Source organism: Megascapheus bottae, chromosome 1 (genome assembly GCF_031878675.1).
Source record: "Megascapheus bottae isolate mThoBot1 chromosome 1, mThoBot2.hap1, whole genome shotgun sequence".
NCBI lineage: Eukaryota > Metazoa > Chordata > Mammalia > Rodentia > Geomyidae > Megascapheus > Megascapheus bottae.
In genome coordinates, this window is record NC_143509.1 from 59,637,461 (window position 1) to 59,657,706 (window position 20,246).

General features: G+C 41.4%; 1 protein-coding gene across 2 annotated transcripts; it reads right to left on the reverse strand.

The window, feature by feature from the left end:
* Positions 1–1,118: 1,118 nt before the first annotated feature.
* Timmdc1 (translocase of inner mitochondrial membrane domain containing 1) lies at positions 1,119–17,410 on the reverse strand. 2 transcript variants are annotated; one of them, XM_090345806.1, is made up of 7 exons: positions 17,124–17,410; positions 14,284–14,449; positions 10,219–10,307; positions 9,693–9,760; positions 5,999–6,077; positions 4,039–4,149; positions 1,119–1,723 (listed from the first exon to the last, which is right to left on the reverse strand). In XM_090345806.1, the coding sequence occupies exons 1-7, from the start codon at positions 17,264–17,266 to the stop codon at positions 1,573–1,575; spliced, it is 807 nt and encodes a 268-aa protein (XP_090201932.1). In that variant the 5' UTR covers positions 17,267–17,410; the 3' UTR covers positions 1,119–1,572. The 2 variants fall into 2 exon arrangements, with proteins under 2 accessions (XP_090201932.1, XP_090201941.1); XM_090345815.1 differs by lacking the exon at positions 17,124–17,410 and adding an exon at positions 15,725–15,825.
* Positions 17,411–20,246: the final 2,836 nt, after the last annotated feature.

Here is a 20,246-nt window from a genome sequence, read left to right on the forward strand (position 1 = left end):
ATAAGCAAGAAGACAATGTACTAACTAAGCAAGGGGAGTATACTGTAAGACCTTCTAGTTAAGATTGTCATGCTATCTAAAAGAAATTGTTTATCAAGAAATCTCCACTTCATATTTTTGGACCACAGTTAGCTGGAGGGTAATAGAAAACTACTCCAGATGAGGAAGGGCTGTCACACATTTAGTTCACCCTTGATTGCTTTGCAAGTGCTGACAGTGGAAATCTTGCAGGACAGTCTCCTTTTTTTTTTTTTCAGTCCTAGAGCTTGAACTCAGGGCCTGACCAATGGGCCTTGGCTAGAGCTCTGAGCCACAGCACCACTTTCAGCTTTTCCTATGTATGTGGTACCAATGAATTGAACCCGGGTTTTCGTGCATGCTAGGTAAAGCACTCTAATACTAGGCCAGCCCTCACTCCCCGCCCAGTTTCCTTCTTCGGCAGCAAGCTCTTGAGTGTAGAAATGGCAACCCTCCATCAGCAAGAGGAAGCAAGGCCCTGCAGTCTCTTCAACCTACTTCCTTCTTGTTAAACTTTGTATCTATTTCAAATGGCATAAGAATAACCTTTCATTCTCTACTCCCCCCTCCTCTTTCAGTGCTAGTATTGGGGCTTAAATTGAAGGCTTCAAGCTTGCCCTCAACTTTGTGGCTGTAATTCTACCACTGGAGCCACCTTTCTACTTTCAGCTTTTTGTCTACTAAGTAGAATAGGAACCTATTTTGTCTGCCTGGGTTGGCTTTGAACAATAATCCTATATCAGCCTCCCAAGTAGCCAGGATTAAAGGCATGAGCTCCTGGTGTCTGGATTTGTTTTTGATTCTTAAGACAAAACTGAACATTTAGGACTATATCCAGGGCCTAAGGACACAAGTTTATTTACAAGCCAAATGGCATATAACCTAACTTGGTCCCTTGGTTCTCTTCTAACAGTAATCTAGCGATTCCTAGAGATTCCCCCACCCACGTACTTTGTTTTTTTAGATCTCATGTATCCTAGGCTGGCCTTGAACTCACAATCCTCCTGTCTCAACCTCAAGAGCCACTAGGACTAGAGTATGTGTTGTGTGCTCAGCTCTACCTTGACCATCCATGAACAAATTAGAATCCAACTTTTAAGAATTCTTTTAAGAATTGTTTACTCATGACTGGGAGGGGGAGGGGGAAGAAAAGGGGAATAAAAACATGAAAAGGAGTATCGAGGTTCAAAAAGTAATGTACTCATTCCCTGATGAATGTAACTGTAACCTCTCTATACATTATCCCCACAATAAAATACGATTAAAAAAAAGAATTGTTTATTCACTTTGATGAACTCTAGGAAAATGAAACCTAAACCTATAAGTAAATCAGTATAGATATAAGTACACATTTAAATTAAAAGGGCAAATAAAACAAAAATACACTAGCCCAATCTTGATTTTTTTTTTTTTTTTAAGAGCCAGTCACTGCCACCAAAGGTTTCAGTGCTTATGTTTGTCAGCGGGCTGACCAGGTGTCACCTAGCATGGGCATTCATGGGCACAGCCATGTAGTTCTTCAGCAAGCCCATGAGGTTCAAGTCCATAGTCTTCTCAGTCCTTGTCCTGTTTATCTGGTGATGAGGGGTTCCTAGGAAGGCTTAGCAAGGCATCAATTTTCTTAACATCTTCTTCAGCTCTATTTTTCTGTAAGCCACTTTCAATTTCCTCAGGGAGGAGTTCAGTAATTTTCAGGCTGTCTTTCCTATAATCAAAGAATAAAAGGATGTGTCAAGCACTGCTCCATTTCTTCAAAGACTAAGAACAACAAAAATATAGTTTACCTTGTTCTCTTCCTTTGACATGACAATCTAAGAGCCAATTCTGCCCCTAGAACTTCAAATACAACCTTCTCTCCCTTAACCTGTTCCACTTCCAGCCAGCCAGGAACCCTAGAGAACCCAAAGACACAATGCGGGACACCATGCTCCAAGCCCTTACTGCACCCACACACCTGTGCTAAGGTTAAGTCCTGAAGCTGTGGTGTCTTCTCGCTGTGGGAACCTAGCAGATGGAGCAGTTGCCTGCCACTCTATGAACTCTCCCCACAAACCCTAGGAAGCAGGATTTGTGGAGACATGGATTTGTGATGATTACAACCTCCTTTCCAAACAACAGATTCATTCTTTTAGTAAGTGTTACTCTCTTCAAGTGATAATCAGGGTCTCTTGCAACTTTCTCCTTAACATTATTATGCCTACTTCCTCCATGCCCCTATCACCACTTTTCTGTACTTCCTGCCAATGCAGACAGTTATTAAACTGCTTGTAAATATTTTGTTAAAGTTATCATTAAACTTCTTGCAGCAGACACTACAAGTCCCTTATGTACTTTCTAAACTCTTCTTAGAAATACCACAGACATATACTAATACATAGGAACATATATGAACTCTACCTCAACATTATTTTCTGTTGCCAAATCAGTCTTTCATCACTCTGATTTAAATTATGGTTTATTCATTCATAAGGCTTTTCCATCTCTACATCAGTGACAACTTCAAGTTTTCTCAGTTTCTTTTAAATTTTAAGTTATTATTTGTCTATATTTTCCAAATGGTAATTCTTTATAGCATCCTAGAACAAAGTCAAATAGCCAATACTTAGCTTTCCTTTCTAATCTCGTTCTCAAAGCTTTCCTTTGGACAACTCTCTGTGACACCAAGTGGCTCTTGAACTTGACTCTCCACAGCAGCATACTGAGTCTTAGGCGGTTCATCAGAACCTAGATAACTGAATGCTTGCCCTCCCGAGTGCCAAGGAAACAAGAGAGTGGACAGTGTGGTTAAACCTGCCCCTTGGAAAAACTGAAAACCCGAGGAGTTGAAGGTAGGGGAAACTATCTGGGACTAAGCTTACTTTTCATTTTCATTGGCTCTAAAATCAGTATGCTTTTCCTACACACTTAAATCTTTGACAGCAGCCCTACAGAGGTAAGAATTTCTGCGTGTGTGTGTGATGCACACAAAGCTCTCAAGTCACATCATTGATCCATTGCCTAACTAGTGGCCTCTGCCACCATGTCCTCTTTATCCTGTGGAGGCTAAGCATAGAGACATTTGTCCCCTCACTAGGTGGCAGCAGGTTACACTGACCTTCCACAGAAACTGCACAAAGCCTGCTATCATGGACTATCCCACCCCAGGAAAGAGAGGTTGCCCTACCCCAGGAAGATACTAGGTGACACAGGCAAAAGTTTTCACTAGTGACACTGTCTTGCCCATAACAGGAAGTAGAATTTTTGGATGTGGAGACATGTTCCATGTTATCATAGACATACGGTGTGTAGAAAGTTAACAGTCACTCAACTAGGCAGTGCAGCTTACTCCTGACCTGCATTCCTTCTAAGTATCTTCCATGTAATCAAGACAAGAAAATTTGCCTTAAATGAAATTCTGGGCTGGAGTTATGGGCACAGTTGTAGAGCACCTGAAGCCTGAAGCTCTGAGTTCAAACAAACACACATACAAAACACAAATACACAACACTCCTCCCCACTAGGACTTGAACCCAGGGCTTCCTGCTTACAAGGCAGCAGCTCTACCACTTGAGCTATACCCCACCCCTTTGGTTTTACACATAGCATTTGTTTTTCACATAGGATCTTACCATTTTGACTGGACCTGACCTCAGACTGATCCTCCCACCTACACCACCTCACAGCTGGAATTACAGATACTAACTACCATATTCTATTTATTTGTCCAGATGGGGCTCTCATTAAATTTTTGCTAGTGTTGGCCTCAAATGGAAATCCTCTACATCTCTGTCTCCCAAGTAGTTGAGATTTCAACTATGAGCCATTATACCTGATTATTTAACATTTTAAATGCCTAATGTTAGATCTACTTCAGATACAAATAACTTACTGTTTTCTTTTCCCCATTCTTAGTGAAATAGACTAAAAGACTACAAAGGGTAGGAGACGAAGGACTCAGTAAATACAAGTTCTCTGAACTGAGTAGGAGTTTAACAGATTTTGTGGCTAGGACTGAGAGACTGGTCTCTACATGTTCCTTACCACTCTTTCAGTTTCAGTTCACGGAAGGCCTTCACATCGTCCTCTTTTCTCTCCTGTACTGTCTCACCAACATAGCTCTGGAGTGCCATGAGTAGGCTTCCAACTGGCAGGCTGAGGGGAAATCGGAAAGTTTAAGGTAGACATGAGCCCGTGTGCTTTATGCATTTCTCCACTAGGCAACACCACAGAGACATATGCTCACTGTCAGATAGAACAAGAATTGACAACTTTAGTGTCTGTTAAATGAAGACATGAATCCTTTTTTTTTTTTCTTTTTTTTTGGTGCTGGTCCTGGGGCTTGAACTCAGGGCTTATATGCTGTCCCTGAGCTTTGTGCTCAAGACTAGCACTCTACCATTTGAGCCACAGTTCCATTTTCGGCAGTTAATTAAAGAATCTCATGGACTTTCCTGCCCAGGCTGGCTTCAGTCCATGATCCTCAGATTTTAGTGACCTGAGTAGCTAGGAATATAGGCAGACAAAAGCCATTGGTGCCTGGCAAATATTGAGGTAATTCTTTCTTGGTCCGAACAACAAGGAAAAATAATCATTAGAAGATGGACATGGTAGCACATGACTATAATCCCCACCATAAAAGAGACATTTGGCCTGAAATATCTATTGCCAATGAAGACTGGAGATCTTGCCAGGCACCAGGGGCTCACACCTATAATCGTAGATACTCAGTGGCTGGGATCTGAGATCATGGTTCAAAGTCGGCCCAGGGAGGCAAATCTGTAAGACTTTTTCTCCAATCAATGAGGAAAAAAGCTAGACTTAACATATGGTCCATGTTGTAGAGTTCCAGCTGCGATTGACAAAGCCAAGTGAGGACTCAATACCAGGAAAAAAGGAAAAAGACAGAGATCTTTGTGTGTGGGTACCTGTATTTACTGGAGTTGAACTCAGAGCTTTGATGCTGTCACTCAGGTTTTTTTTGTTTTTTGTTTTTCCTCAAGGGGCACTTGAACTATACTTCTACTTCTGCTTTTTTTTCTTTTGGTGGTTAGAAATTTTTTTAATTATTATTAACGATTTTATTAACATTGATTTTTACATCATATTTCAAATGTCATGTTTAACAAATAAGTATTCAAGAAGAGAATCTATATACAATCACTGGCACATAGATCGTAGAACATAATTAAGCTGAAGGTTTGTATGTCATAGATACATATTAAAATACGTAATAAAACATTATGTCTACAGAGTATATAACCCATCATAGATTTTTATGTCTATGTAGTTACGTTTATATCTCCAAGACCATGTCCATAGCCTTGGGTACACAAATATTGAGTTATCGCTGTTGTACTGTTTGGATCTAATATCCACACATTAAGGATACCATGCGCCTTTTGTTCCTTTGGTCTTGACTTATGTCACTCAACATGATGTGCTCTAATTTTATCCGCTTCCCAGCGAATGTCATTATTTTATCTTGTCTGTTGGCTATGTAGAATTCCATTGTGTATATATATACATATACACACCACATTTTTTGTATCCATTCATCTGCAATAGGGCATCTGGGTTGTTTCCATCGCCTGGCTATTGTAGATAGTGCAGAGATGAACATAGCTGAGCAGGTGTCCTTATCATATCCTGGGTTATGATGCTTAGGACAGATGCCCAGGAGTGTTATGGTGGGATTGTAGGGAAGGTCTATTTTCAGCTCTTTAAGAAATCTCCAAACTGCCTTCCAGAGTGGCTGAACTAGTTTACATTCCCACCAGAAGTGCAATGGTGGTTAGACATTTATTAGAGTCCCTGCTTGGTTTGGCTTTGAACTGAGACCTTCAGATTTCAAGACTCCTGAATGGCTAGAATTGCAGGCATGAGCCACTAAAGCCTGGGCACTCAGGATCACATTTGGTTTTTGTTGGAAATGAAAGACATTTTTAATTTAAGGCACTAATAAAATTGTATCAATTTAGAATCAAACCATGTTAATGCTTACCCAAATAGGGCTCCAATTATACCACCAGCCACCAAGCCTCGCATGCCCAAGTTTATTCTGAAAAGGCTTCCTGTGACAGCTATTTAACAGAAAAAAGTAATATTAAATCATTGTTAAATACTAGATTCCCATTAAATTTTTCCCTTCAGTAATAAGAACAGACATCTAGATGAACTTCCTGAACCCAATTAATACAGCACTTCAGCCTAGATTCCCTCAATCTAAAATGCTCATATTGGGAGTTTCCTATCTATTCTACAGATTCCAAAGGAAAAATATCCCTTAAAAAAAAATTTCACTGAGCAAGAACAAGGGAAGGTGTGACAATGCACTCCTCAAAGTACTCTTTACCTGATATATATACATAACTGCAACAATAAAAAATTTTAATTATCTTTGAATAGTTGTATAAAGTGGATATCATTTAACAAAAGTTTATGAATACAATGTATCTTAAGCAATGTCACCAATTTTACTTAAGTCCCTTTATAAAAAAGAATGTTTAGTCTGTTCAATGGGTCCACACGACATTCCTTCCATTCCGCTTCACTTTTGCCTATTTGCCGAACACATCTGTAAAAAGTCCCTGCATGAAAGTCTCTTTATTTTCTTCAAGAAGAGTTTTTTTCAAAATTAATAAAATCCTTCCCTTGGCCCCACAGAAAACGTTTCTTCCCAGTCTTACCTTATCTGTACTGCCATGGGCAGCTGGTGGGCAGTGCCTACAATGCCACCTGCTGGCCACAGGGAGCACTTCCCTCCCATCCTCCCTCTGGCAAGGTGCATGCAAGACATCCATTTACTTTTCCCATTTATGGTATACAATGAAATAAATGCCACCTCAAGGAGCAACAAGTGATACTTTGCTTTATAAGGTGTTGAGAATTGAACCCAGGGCCTTGCACATGCTGGACAATTGCTTTACAACTGAGCTCTATTCCCAGCACATAATTTTTAAAGAATAATGCCAACATTTGAAATCATATTTTTATTTCTTATATAAAAAGAACAAAAATCATTTGTGGTCTATTTATTTAGAGATAGTAAAATTTTTGTCTTTTGTTTCAGCCTACCAAAGGTTTTTTTGGGGGGGAGGAGTATGTAGAGGAAGGATGAATTCAGGGCTGTGTGTTTGCTAGGCAAGCACTCTACCACTTGAGCCATAGTCCAGTTATTGAGTTTTTTGGTTTGTTTTTCCAAGTAGAAGCCTTGCTATATACATTCTAAACTTGTTTTTCTCCCAACATATTAAATACCCTATCACCAAAAGTAAAAATCTGGAACTAATAAAATCTCCTACATGTTTCTATTGTACCACAAATTGTCAAACACAGGTTTTCTGGGTATGGAGGTTTAAAATAAAGGCATAATAATTCCTACATACAAACTTTTAGCATTTGATTGCTTTCTTGGCATCAACTCAAGAAATGGAGTTTCTGGCCAGGCACTGGTAGCTCACATCTGTAATCCCAGCTACTCACAAGACAGATCCGAGGATCACAGATTAAAGACAGCCTAGGCAGAAAAGTTTCTGTGAGACTCTTATCTCCAATTAACCACTAAAAAGCTGGAAGTGGGGTTAATTTTTATAATAGAGGAGGTAAAGTTGATCAGAATACATTGTAGGTATATAGGGAAATGTCACTATGAAACCACTCTTATACAATTAATGTATGCTAACAAAGATAAAAGTGAGCAATTATTAAATTCATTATGAATATTCTTGTGTTTTATAAAGGAAACTAGTTTTTAAGAAATCATGGCCTAGTGGTTAAAGTGCTTGCCTAGCATGCACGAAGACCCGGGTTTGATTCCCTGGTACCACATACATAGAAAAAAGCTGGAAGTGGTGCTGAGGCTCAAGTGGTAGAGCTCTAGCATTGAGAAAGTCCAAGGACAGTGCTCAGACCCTGAGCTCAAGCCCAGGACTGGCCAAAAAAAAAAAAAAAAAAAGAAATCATGGATGGGATATAAAAATTTATTTATGTCTACTATTTTGAGATTTAGTTATTTGTTTCTTGAGTTACATGGAAGATTAGGCATAACTTGTTCTTCTGTCCCCTCTCCACCACCTTGGGTGTAGGTTCTTGTTATATATGCCCAGGAGGGTCTGAAACTTCTTGCCTTAGCCTTCTGAGTGCAGTAATCACAGGCACACACCACAAGACCTGGTTCAATGTGAAGATTTTTAAGAAAGTGCTAACCTGTTTCTAAACAATTATGCCAACTTATATTCCCCTAACAATGTAAGAGGATATCTGAATTGCATCCTCATCCACCCTTTTTTAGCCCCCATACCAGGTAATGAACTCAGGGCATCACACTTGCTTAGCTGGCAGGCACTCTTACCACTGGAGACATTCCTCCAGCCTAAGTTTTTGCTGCTTATTTTGGAAATGGAGTCTAGCTGAGACTCATTTAAAACTGTTTTTAAAAATCTGATGTACGGGGCCGGGAGTTCAGCCTAGCATGCATGAAGACCCAGGTTCGATTCCTCAGTACCAAATACGTAGAAAAATGAAAGCCAGAAGTGGTGCTGAGGCTCAAGTGGTAGAGCTCTAGCCTTGAGAAAGCCCAAAGACAGTGCTCAGGCCCTGAGCTCAAGCCCAGGACTGGCAAAAAGGCAAAAAACAAAACAAAACAAAAAAATCTGATGTATAGAGGGAAATGGGGACCAAGACATGAGAAAGGGTATCCATGTACGTGAAGTAATACACTTTGTATCTGGTGAATATAATGTAACCCTTCTATTAATTACAGTACAAATATATGAAAAAAATGTACAAAAAAAAATCTGATAAATAGGGCCGGGAGTCTGGCCTAGTGGTAGAGTGCCTGCCTAGCATGCACAAAGACCTGGGTTCGAGTCCTAGGTACCACATACATAGAAAAAAGCTGGAAATAGTGCTGAGGCTCAAGTGGTAGAGCTCTGGCCTTGAGAAAGTCTAAGGACAGTATTTAGGCCCTGAGCTCAAGCCCAGGACTGGCAAAAATAAATAAATAAATCTGATAAATAGAAATTACATGTCAATGGAAACAGTATGATAGTAAACGCACACATATACATATACACACAATTAGAAATGGCTAGTTCAAGTTTATCAATAAGTATAACCTTCCATACTTTTTTGTTAGGAAAAAAAAACACTTAAAATCTTATCTAGCAATTTGAACCAAATTGTACAAACTATCTGCAACTCGTATCCTTTGACCAACATCTACACAATTCCATAATTTTTATAATTTGTTACTTTCCATCATCTTCATTAGACCTAAAAATTCATTGAAAGTAGGTCTTGTCTTATTCATTAATTGTACTTGGGGGCCAAATATACTACTATCCATAATTTCATTCCCATGAATGCTAAGTGGGAATATAATCCAGCAGCTGTGATTCACAGGTCATTACATATTTTCTGAACCATATCTGAGATTGAAAAATGTGAATTAAAATGGAGTACCAATAGCTCATGCCTGTAATCCTAGCTACTCAAGGCAATGAGATCCAGAGCATCATGGATCAAGGCTATCCTGGGAACAAAAGTCCTCAAGACTCCATCTCCCAAAAATAAGCAGCAAAAATGTGCACTTGAGGCCCACCAAACTGAGTGAGAAGGAGGCCCTGAATCCAACCACTGATACTAGGAAAAGAAGAAAAGAAAAAAATATATAAATAGGAACAAAAGTGTCTTACCTCCTGCAATGACAAAATGATTCAGGAAGTTTTTATTTTGGTACACACTGAGTCCTGAGGTCACTGTGCTGGGAAGAAGGTAGAAAAAATGAAACAAAATTCAGAGCACATACTACTTAACACTGACTGCTATATTCACTAAAATGGAAAGTGTCAGAGAGCCTCTATTTTAGTCCCTGGTCCTGGTCTAGGTCCCTGAAAGTGATCTATTCTGCTGATATAGAAGGAAGACCTTCTGTTGAGAATGAATTAAAGAACTATCAAGTTTCTGGGGGTGAATAGTCACTTAGAAGGTGTCTGTAGAATTTTTTTCTTTTGTCAGTCATGGGGCTTGAACTCTGGGCCTGGGTGCCCACCTAAAACCCTTTGTCTACATTGATCCTGGCTGGGAGGGAGGGCCATATCATGGATGTGGCAGTACAGCTGGACAACTGTACCAAACTCTTAACATAAGCAACCCAAGAGATCCTGAGGGAAAAAAGGCATCTGATTCTTCCATGTGAGAGCTGTGTTCAGAAGCACTTACTTGAACATAGTCACAAACAGCGCAGTTCTCCAACTCCAGCGCCAGCCATATCGAATGAAGCCTCGAATGGCAGCTTGATGTGCACTTTGCTAAAGGTAATAAAAACACTGTGAGGTTCCAAGACACCTGCATGTTTTTCCTAGTCTAGAACTGTAACAGAACTTTGTCAGCTATGAACTCAGCATGTATATCTAACTAGAAATCAAGGAGAGGACATCTCTGGAGATAATCAGACTTTATGGAGGCTCAAGCAAATCTCATATATCCATGCTACCATGGATGGACAGGGAACCAAGATAGGCCAGTGTTGTTCCAGCATTACAATCATTCACCTGAAGACAATGTGGAAGCCACCCTGACAGTGAGAAAAGAGAACAGTACTCAGAGAACAAGGAAGAAAGCTAAAGTACACTGGAGGTGACTTGACTCGGCTTCAATCCTGACCAACTTAATTAGAAAAAATAATGAGTGCTGGGGATATGGCTTAGTAGAGTACTTGCTAGCATGCATGAAGCCCTGGGTTCAATTCCTTACTACCACATACACAGAAAAGGCTAGAAGTGGTGCTGTGGCTCAGCTCAAGTGGTAGAGTGCTAGCTTTGAGCAAAAGCTCAGGGGCAGTGCCCAGTCTGAGTTCAAGACCCTAGACTGGCCCCAAAACAAGCAAACAAAACAAAACAAAAAATGACAATAAGACGACAGTAGAATGAAATAAGAAAACAAAACTGACAGTAGAATGAAATAAGAAAATAAAACCGACTACTATACATGTAGTCATGCTCTACATAACTACCAAACAAAGGTGGTCCCATGAGATTATAATGCACTGTCTTTGTAAATGTCTTGTTTACATAAATACTTCTATGAGGGCTAGGAATGTGGCTTAAGGGGAGAGTGCTTGCCTAGTATGCATGAAGACCTGGGTTTAATTTCTCAGTAGCACATAAACAGAAAAGGTCGGAAATGGCACTGTTGCTCAAGTGGTAAAAAGCTAGCCTTGAGCAAAAAAAAGCTCAGGGACAGTGCCCAAGCCCTGCACAAGTCCCAGGACTAGCAATAAATAAGTAAGTAAGTAAATAAATAAATAAATAAATAAATAAATAACGTGGGAGTAGGAGGGTACTTTCTCTTTTTTTTGGTCCTGGGACTTGAACTCTGGGCCTGGATGTTGTCCCTGAGCTCTTCAGCTCAAGGCTACCAACTGACCTCTTGAGCCACAGCACCCAGTGGTTTTCTAACCACTTCTAACCACTTTTGGGTGGCTAACTGGAGATAAGTCTCGAGGTCTTTAGTGCCTGGGCTGGCTTCCTGAGTAGTGAGGATTAAAGGTGGGAGCCACCGCACCCAGCTAGGAGGGTACTTTCTTAGAGCAGAACACCACCTTTGGTGTAGAAAGAAAGAGTTAGAAAATGCCCATTTAGCAACCACCATTGTAACTACTATCTTAATGCTAAAACTAGAAGGTAGGAATCTGACAAAAACAGAATATTTATACAATCTCAAAAGATAAATTAAATAAAATAAATAAATTAAATAAAAAATGTATTATTGCAAAGGAAAAAATAGCAATTTTTACAATGGACAAGCCTGACAGATGCCATCTTAACCAACTGACTAAATACCAAAAGTAAAAAGGCAAATAGCTGGTGCTGGTGGCTGACTCCTGTAATCTGAGCTACTCAGGAGGTGAGACCAGAGGCACTCAATGTGAAATCAGCTGGGCCAGGAAAGTCTAATGAGGCTGTTAACTAGCAAAAAGCTGGAAGTTAGAGCTATGGCTTGGGCAAAAAAACCCGGGGACAGAACCCAGGCCCCAAATTTAAGCAGGACTGGCACCCCATCCTACCCCCCACCAAAAGTAAACAGATATCATGTGCTTCTGAGAGTAAATCAATTCTAGGTCTATCTGTCCACTAAGACTGAATCTTATCATGAGAAAACATCAAACAAGCCTAGGTTGAGGGACATCCCACAAAGTATATAGCTCAAAACACTGCCAAGTTCAGAATAAGACGTTCCATAGCCAAGAGAACTAAAGAGGTATGGGAGACCAAGCTAATGTGTTAAGACCTTAAACCAGGGAAAAAAAATATTTCTTAAACGATAAGACCTAGGAAATATCAGTGTTAACTTCCTGATTTTGATCATTATAACTGTGGTTACATAAAAGAATAACCTGGTAGTTAATTAAACTTAACTAAATTATTCCTCATGTTTGAAATTTCCTCTCAAACAGTTCAGGAAGAAGATAACCGTATTCACTACACGAGAAACACTGTACAAAGTTAAAACATTATGCAGGTAAAAGGTAAGGAAATCTCTGTGTTATTTGTGAGATTTTTCTTTAAATGTGACACTTTCCAAATAGAAAGTTAAAAAAAGCCTCTCAGAGCTGGAAGTTTGGCCTAGTGGTAGAGCACTTGCCTATCATGCATGAAGCCCTGGGTTTAATTTCTTGGTACCATATACACAGAAAAAGCCAGAAGTATCACATAGTGAGACAAAAGGAGGGTACACTTCGGGGAGAAACACAGACACAATGCCTATGTGCCTCTAATCATATAAAATGCAAATGAACTCTAGGAAATGGAAATAACTTTGTAGCTTTCTTTTTCTTTTTGTCTTGTTTTGTTCACTTATCCATCTTTGGGAAGGTAACGAGGGGAACAGAAAAGGTGGGAGAAGGGTGAACAAATGTAGCAGTGACACTCACTAGATACTACGCTGAAAATGAACTATATAGAACTTGCAGGATGGGGAAGGAAAAACTGAGAGAGGGAGAAGGGATAACAGTGTCCAACAAAAAATATACTCATTACCTGACTTATGAAACTATAACCCCTCTGTACATTACCTTTATAAAAACAACTTTTAAAAATGCATTAAAAAGACACCGTCTAAAAAAAAAGGGGGGGCTGGGAGTTTGGCCTAGTGATGAAGAGTGCTTGTCTAGCATGCATGACGATCCGGGTTTAATTCCTTGGTACCACATACATAGAAAAAGCGGGAAGTGATGCTGTGTCTCAAGTGGTAGAGCTCTTGCCTTGACAAAACCAAGGACAGTGATCAGGCCCGAGTTCAAGGCCCAAGACTGGCAAAAAAAAAAAAAAAGTTACTGTTTTAGAGATGAAGGCAAAACTCAGGCAGTGAAGCTCTTGTCAATCAAATGTGAGGGCCTGAGTTTCAAACTCTAGTTCCGCCAAAAATCAAGAATTACAGTTTGGGGGCAAGGATTCTGGCCTAGCTGTAGTGTGTTTGCCTAGTATGCATGAAGACCGGGGTTGGGTTCCTTAATACCACATACACAGAAAAAGCCAGAAGTGGCACTGTGGCTCAAGTGGCAGAGTATGAGTGTTGAGCAAATTAGTGCCCAAAGACAGTGTTCAGGGCTTGAGTTCAAGCCCCAGGACTGGCCAAAAAAGAAAGGGGGGGAGGAGGAAAGGGAAGAGGAAGAATTACTGCTTTAGTATCAACAAGGCCTTGATGCTTCAGGAGGAAGTTACTGTTTGGAAAAAGTCATAGTTGTGATCCTACACATGCTGGTTTCCAAGGTAAATAATTAGACAAGCTGGGCGCAGTGGCTCATGCCTGTAACCCTTGTTACTCAGGAGGCTGAGATCTGAGGATCACAGTTCAAAGCCCGCCCGGCACTAAAGGACTGTGAGACTCTTATCTCCAATTAACCACAAAAAAAAATGGGAAGTGGGGCTGTGGCTCAAGGGGCAGAGTGGTAGCCTTGAGCTACAGTGCCCAGGCCCAGAGTTCAAGTCCCATGACCAAAAATTAGACAATAGTATAGGTTCTTCAGCCATATTAAGAACAGACTTAAACAGTGCTGGAGGTGTGGCTAAAATAGATTGCCAGCTGAGAACAGAAAAAGCTGCCCCACAACAGTGCAAGGCCCAGAGTTCAAGCCCAAGTATGCACACATACATAAAACATAAACTTCATTTCTTTCTTCTGACATGTTAAATCTCTCTTAACCCATGATCTAACAAAAGATTAAGAAAAAAGTGAATTGCTCAATTAGTGTGCATCTAAGTATTATTTAACCACAGAACTTACCACAGCATCTAATCGGTTGTGATAAATTTCTCCTTGGTTCTTTTCAATGTAGCGTTTTTTGGCATGAATAAAAGCTGGTATTCCCCCATATGCCCAGCCAATGACGCCTGCTGCAAGTGCTGCTCTGTAGATACTGTCAAGTTCCTGTGAAATCCTCTGATTCTCACTGAAATGTCAAAAAGACAGTTGCTGGGACATTGTGTAAAATATTATGATCAGAATTATCCCAAATGCTAATGCCACATTTCTCATTGTGGATGGCTGGAGTAAATCCTTTAGTGAAGTAAGCAGTAGTTACAGTAACAGTACAATCTGGGTCTGGTGGCAAGCTTCTTTAATGCCAAAACTCAGAAGTCAGAGGCAGGGCAGGATTGTGAGCCTGGGCTGCATACTGAACCTCTATCCTTTTTTTTTTTTAAGCAAACAAAAATCTCAGGCAAAACTATTTTGCTAGAAACTAAGATAGTAATTACCACAATAGGAAGACTGACATTAAAATTTTGTATTTTATCTTTTACAGTGACTAGGATCAAAATAAAAACTTGTCGGGCCGGGAGTTTGGCCTAGTGGTTAAAGTGCTTGCCTAGCATGCACAAAGACCCGGGTTCGATTCCTCGATACCACATACATAGAAAAAAGCCGGAAGTGGTGCTGAGGCCCAAGTGGTAGAGCTCTAGCCTTGAGAAAGTCCAAGGACAGTGCTCAGGCCCTGAGCTCAAGCCCAGGACTGGCAAAAAAAAATAAATAAATAAGTAAAAATAAATAAATAAATAAAAACTTGTCTCCCAAGCCAGGTATGGTGGCTCACGCCTATAATCCTAGCTACTCAGGAGGCTAACATCTGAGGACTGTAGTTCAAAGCCAGCCTGGGCACTCAAGTCCCTGAGACTCTTATCTCCAATTAATCATCAGAAAACCGGAGGTGGCACTGTAGTTCAAAGGGTAGGGCAGTAGCCTTGAGCTGAGGGGCTTAGGGACAATGCCCAGGCCAAGAGTTCAAGTCCCACTGTGACTTGGAAAACAAAACAAAACTTGTCTCTAACAAAACTCAGACAAGAGAAAATGTAAAAGGGCTGAAACTTGAGATGTGCATGTCTTACCTCTTGTTATTCTCTCAATAATTCCACAATACACCTAGTATCTATCTCCATTTTGTCAGTATGGAGGTACAAGTTTTACAAAGTTGTGTGATTAGGCTAAGATTATCTTTCAAGGGCCTGGAGTTTTGCCTAGTGGTAGAGGGCTTGCCTAGTATGCACAAAGACACGGGTTCAAGTCCTCGGTATAATATACATAGAAAAAAGCCAGAAGTGGTGCTGTGGCTCAAGTGGCAGAGCTCTAGCCCAAGGACAGTGCTCAGGCATTGAGTTCAAGGCCCAGGACTGGCAAAAAAAAATTATCTTTCAATAACTAATGCATGGTGAACTTATTATTACCGTACTGTAATGGATCTAGACTTAAGTTATTCATGGAGTTGTGGTCCTTGCTTTGCCACACATGGCTAAGCAATCCAAAGCTGGTCACAGTCCATCTGGACCATCCACAATATGGAAGTGGGCATGAAAGTTCTATCATGTTTCTTGCAGAGTCAGTAATAACGCTGATCAAAGTTCACTCTGTTATAATACTATATAGTCCACCTATTCAGAGACAACATAAACAAAGACAACAACTTAAAATAATGAAATACAAGTTGGCCAGCTCCCCTGCACCCCCACACATGTGTGATGTGTCATTACATATGTATCTGTATGTATATATATACACAAGCATACATACATAAATAAAGCTTCTACTTATCTAACCACTTCATAACAGAAGATGGTAAATTAGTTCATGAAAGAGCAAACTTTCGCCAGTACTTGATCAATATGAGTTAATGAATGAACTTGAGGGTGGGGGGAGGGAGAGGTCAGGGGGCTTGAACTCAGCCTGGGCTTTATCCCTGAACTCTTCAGCTCAAGGCTACCACCCTACCTTTGAGCCAGGCCACACTTTCGGTTTTCTAGAAGTTAATTGGAGATAAAGAGCCTCAGGTCCTTTTGTGTCCAGGTAGGCTTTGAACCTTGATCCTCAGATCTCAGCCTCCTGAGTAGCTAGGATTACAGGCGTAAGCCACCGCGGGCAGCTTTGAACTTGAGTTTTTAATCAATTGAAATTAACTCCATTTAAAGGGCTCTGGCTGATTCTAAAATACTTTGTTGTAAAAAGCTATCTTATCTTCGATAAAGTAAGAGGGGTAAGGATGTAGTTCAGTGACAGAACTCTTGCGTTGCAGCCCAGAGGCCTTTTATGTTGGATCCCTAGCACAGCAAAACCGGACAGACAAAAGCTGTTTTTGTTTGGTGCTGATCCTGGGGCTCGAACTCAAAACCTGGGCGCTGTCCCTGAGCTGTTTTGCTTGAGGTTCGCATTCGACCACTTAGGCCACAGCTTTATTTCTGGCTTAGTCTCAAGGATTTTTCTGCCTCGACTGGCATTGAAGTCCAACCCTTAGCCTCTTGAGTCGCTAGGATTAGAGGCGTGATCTACTCGTGCCTGGCTAGCTGCTCCCCTTTTTCACTCAGTGAGCAAAAAAAAAAAAAAGGTAAATCTCTCTGCTTCCTCAATTCCTATTTTCTGGAACATTATTGATCACGAAATATATTCTAGGCCCAACTAAAATAGGACAGTGGAGTGGTCTCTGCCCAGCTAAACCATAAAACCAGGGTCTAGGTTTCACGGGGACGGTAGTCCCTTCCCTCCTTCAGGCTTGGGGCACGGACGTCTGAGACGCCGGTGCCCCCGCGCCGGGCCGCCCCCGCCCCAGGCCCCGCCCCGGCCCCGGGGGACGCGTTTACTCTTTGGCAAACAGCTTCCGGAGGCGGTCCCAGCCGGTCTCTGCCCAGCGGGGCTCCTCCGCCACTCCAGAGTCCGAATCGGCGGCAAACGCTCGGGGAAACAGACCCAGCGCCCCGCAAAAGGGCCTCCGAGGCGACTCCATCACAGGCGTCTGAACCTCGAGATCGCCCGGAAAGTGAGCAGGAGGGCTTGCGGAGGGCGCGAGCTAACCTCCCGCCAAGTCCTCCATCGCAGATCCGACAACCTTCACTGAGAGCGTGCCGACACACATGGACGAGCTGGGGACACAGGAAGTCCCGCCCCCCACTAGGGCAAAGGCCAAAGGGCAGGACGACAGCGGAGCCGGCGCAAAAGTAACTTCCGGTTAGAGTCGGGAGGCGGTAGCTTCCCGCCCCTCCCCCCCGCCCCATTCCCGGAAGTGAGTTGGCGGCGAGTTGGTCACGCTTAGAGCAGCCCCGCCATATTTCCGTCGTGTCCCTGCGTCCCGCTCCGCACCGTCCGCACCGACTTGAACGACGCCGGAAATCCCACGTAAGGTAGTGCAGTGTTCCGTGCCACTGGAGTAGAGGCAGGATGGGGACCGACCCCGACTGGGCCCGTGCAGGAGGATTTCTATTCAATATTTGATAGTCCAGAGCAAGTTTCCCACTTGTATAGTTGTGCTCAAATGCAGTGCAAAATATTCCCTTTTTTCCTTCGTTGGTCGTGGGCTTGAACTCTGGGCGTGGGAATGCAAAATATTCTTAAACCGGGTGGCGTAATTTCAGTTTTACCTTTATTAGTCACCTAACAGTCCCTTAATTTAACAATCACCAACTTTATTCCTTTCTAATTGTAGTTTAAAAACTACTACACTCTGCCTGGTGCCAAGTGGCTTTACACCTGTGAACTTCTTAGCTACTCAGCAGGTTGAGATCCGAGGATCTGAGCCAACTCACGAAAGACTTTTTTTTTTTGCCAGTCCTGGGCTTGAGCTCAGGGCCTGAGCACTGTCCTTGGACTTTCTCAAGGCTAGAGCTCTACCACTTGAGCCTCAGCACCACTTCGGGCTTTTTTCTATATATGTCGTACTGAGGAATCAAACCCAGGTCTTTGTGCTTGCTAAGCAAGCTCTCTACCACTAGGCCAAACTCCTAGCTCGAAAGACTTGACTCTTAACCTACAATTAACCAAGTTACAAAAACAAGTGACTCGTGTACTTTTGAACAAAAAAAGCTTAAGGGACACTGCTCAGGCCTTGAGTTCAAGCCTCAGTATGGGCACATAAATAACATTACAACACGTTTTAATAGTTATAAAATAGAATCCTAGGACTTGACAGCTGAAAATCCTATAGGAAGTGACTGACCAGAGTGACCATTTGCTTAGTGATAGTGTCAGGACTTCTCTGGTGTCTGGGAAACACCAGATACAACACAGCCCCAGCAACACTGTTGTACTCTTAATTGCTGATCTAAGTAGACTTAATTTTGAAGTCTGAGGCTATGTATATCTCTACCTTCTGAGTCTACTTAGTGTCTGACATTAAGTAGGTATTCTGTAAGTCTGTCCAGTAGGGGAAAGAAAGCAAAGCCCCTAACTCTGTCCCATCTTTAGGGAGAAATGAGCAACAAGAGGAAGTTCCAAAGCTGAAATACTACACAGGCTATCCAACCTCCATGTAGAGAAAGTCAAATGCTTGCACTAGTCCAGCATGTTCCAAGTCTTAGGTTTATTCACCAGCACTACGAAAATGGGGAAGCAGTCACAAAAATCAAAATACTTAAAATAACCCTAGAACCATTCTGTGATGAGAAAGGACTTGGAGTGTGATTTGGTAGAGGCTCGGCAGATGCAATGTTAAGCCATGTTACCCCATCACATGTTCCCCACTTCCCCAAGCCCTCAGACCCTTTCTTCCTTTACCAAGGAAATACCCTCCCTCCCCTGCCCTTTTTTTGAAATGTATTAAAGCAACTGTCCAAGTCAAAAGGTGTTAGGGGATATGACTGGATTATTCTGTAAACACAGCTCTCATCCTAGGGAAATGTGTATGCCAGCAGAGTATCCACATGGGAGGATTTCAGTACCACACTGCCTGGAACTCCCACTTTACCCTCAGTCCTTGTTGCTGAAACTTGCACATAACTTAATGGCTTCTTTTTCCATAGTGAATTTCCTCCTGTCATGGCCAAGTTTACAAACTACAGCCCCTGCTGCATATATATTATATGTAATGTGATATATATACACATTACATTCGTTGTCAATCTATTCCATAGGTAGAATGATTTTTTTTTTTTTTTGCCAGTCCTGGGGCTTGAACTCAGGGCCTGAACACTGTCCTTGGGCTTTCTGAAAGCTAGAGCTTCAGCCATTGCACCACTTCCAGCTTTTTCTATGTATGTGGTACCGAGGAATCGAACCCTGGTCTTGGTGCATGCAAGCACTCTACCAATAGGCCAAACTCCTGGCCCCTAAATTTTTTTTATATGCAGATGTGACACTTTTTGATATTATTCACTTTCTATCATTTTCTTTCTCTTTCTTTCCCCTTATCTTCCTAAACAGCACCATAGTGACAACCATGTTGTATGTTGTATGTATGTGTATTGTGTGTCTATATGTAATGTCTACATATACATTATACATGTATACATATATAGCATTGTACACATATGTGTATATGTATGAATATGTACAACCAACATGATCTCCAGCTCCATTCACTTTCCTGCAAATGATATAATTTTGCTTTTCTTTTGAAAAAAATGATTCTGAAGACTGAGCTAGCATCAATATTAACAAAAACCAGTAACAGCAAATCAAAAACCTTGAAAAGTTGTGGGAAAACTATTTTTAAAAACATAGTTTACATATTGTTATAAACCATCCTTATTCCAGCTACACTGAAGTAAATGTATACAGTATAAAATCTGAGTAACTTTTGCTGTATTTAGAGACAAAGGCAGCTTCTTCCAAAAACAAATGAGGATTTACATTGATCAATTCTTATGGTCTTATCCAATTCCCTTGGTGCTAATGGCTGAGGAATCTATAAATAGATTCTACTTCATACAACTGTCTTCACCACCTGCCCATTCATCCACCTATCATGGATTTGGGAAGAGTCATGCTGGGGA

Bases quoted from the DNA above. Each gene is read 5' to 3' on its own strand.
- Timmdc1 (XM_090345806.1), bottom strand. From the start codon at position 17,266: ATGGAGTCGCCTCGGAGGCCCTTTTGCGGGGCGCTGGGTCTGTTTCCC. The intron at 10,308-14,283 runs GTAAGTTCTGTG...TATTACCTTTAG, and splicing joins ACAACCGATTAGATGCTGTG to CAAAGTGCACATCAAGCTGC. The intron at 9,761-10,218 runs GTAAGTGCTTCT...CCTTCTTCCCAG, and splicing joins CTGTTTGTGACTATGTTCAA to CACAGTGACCTCAGGACTCA.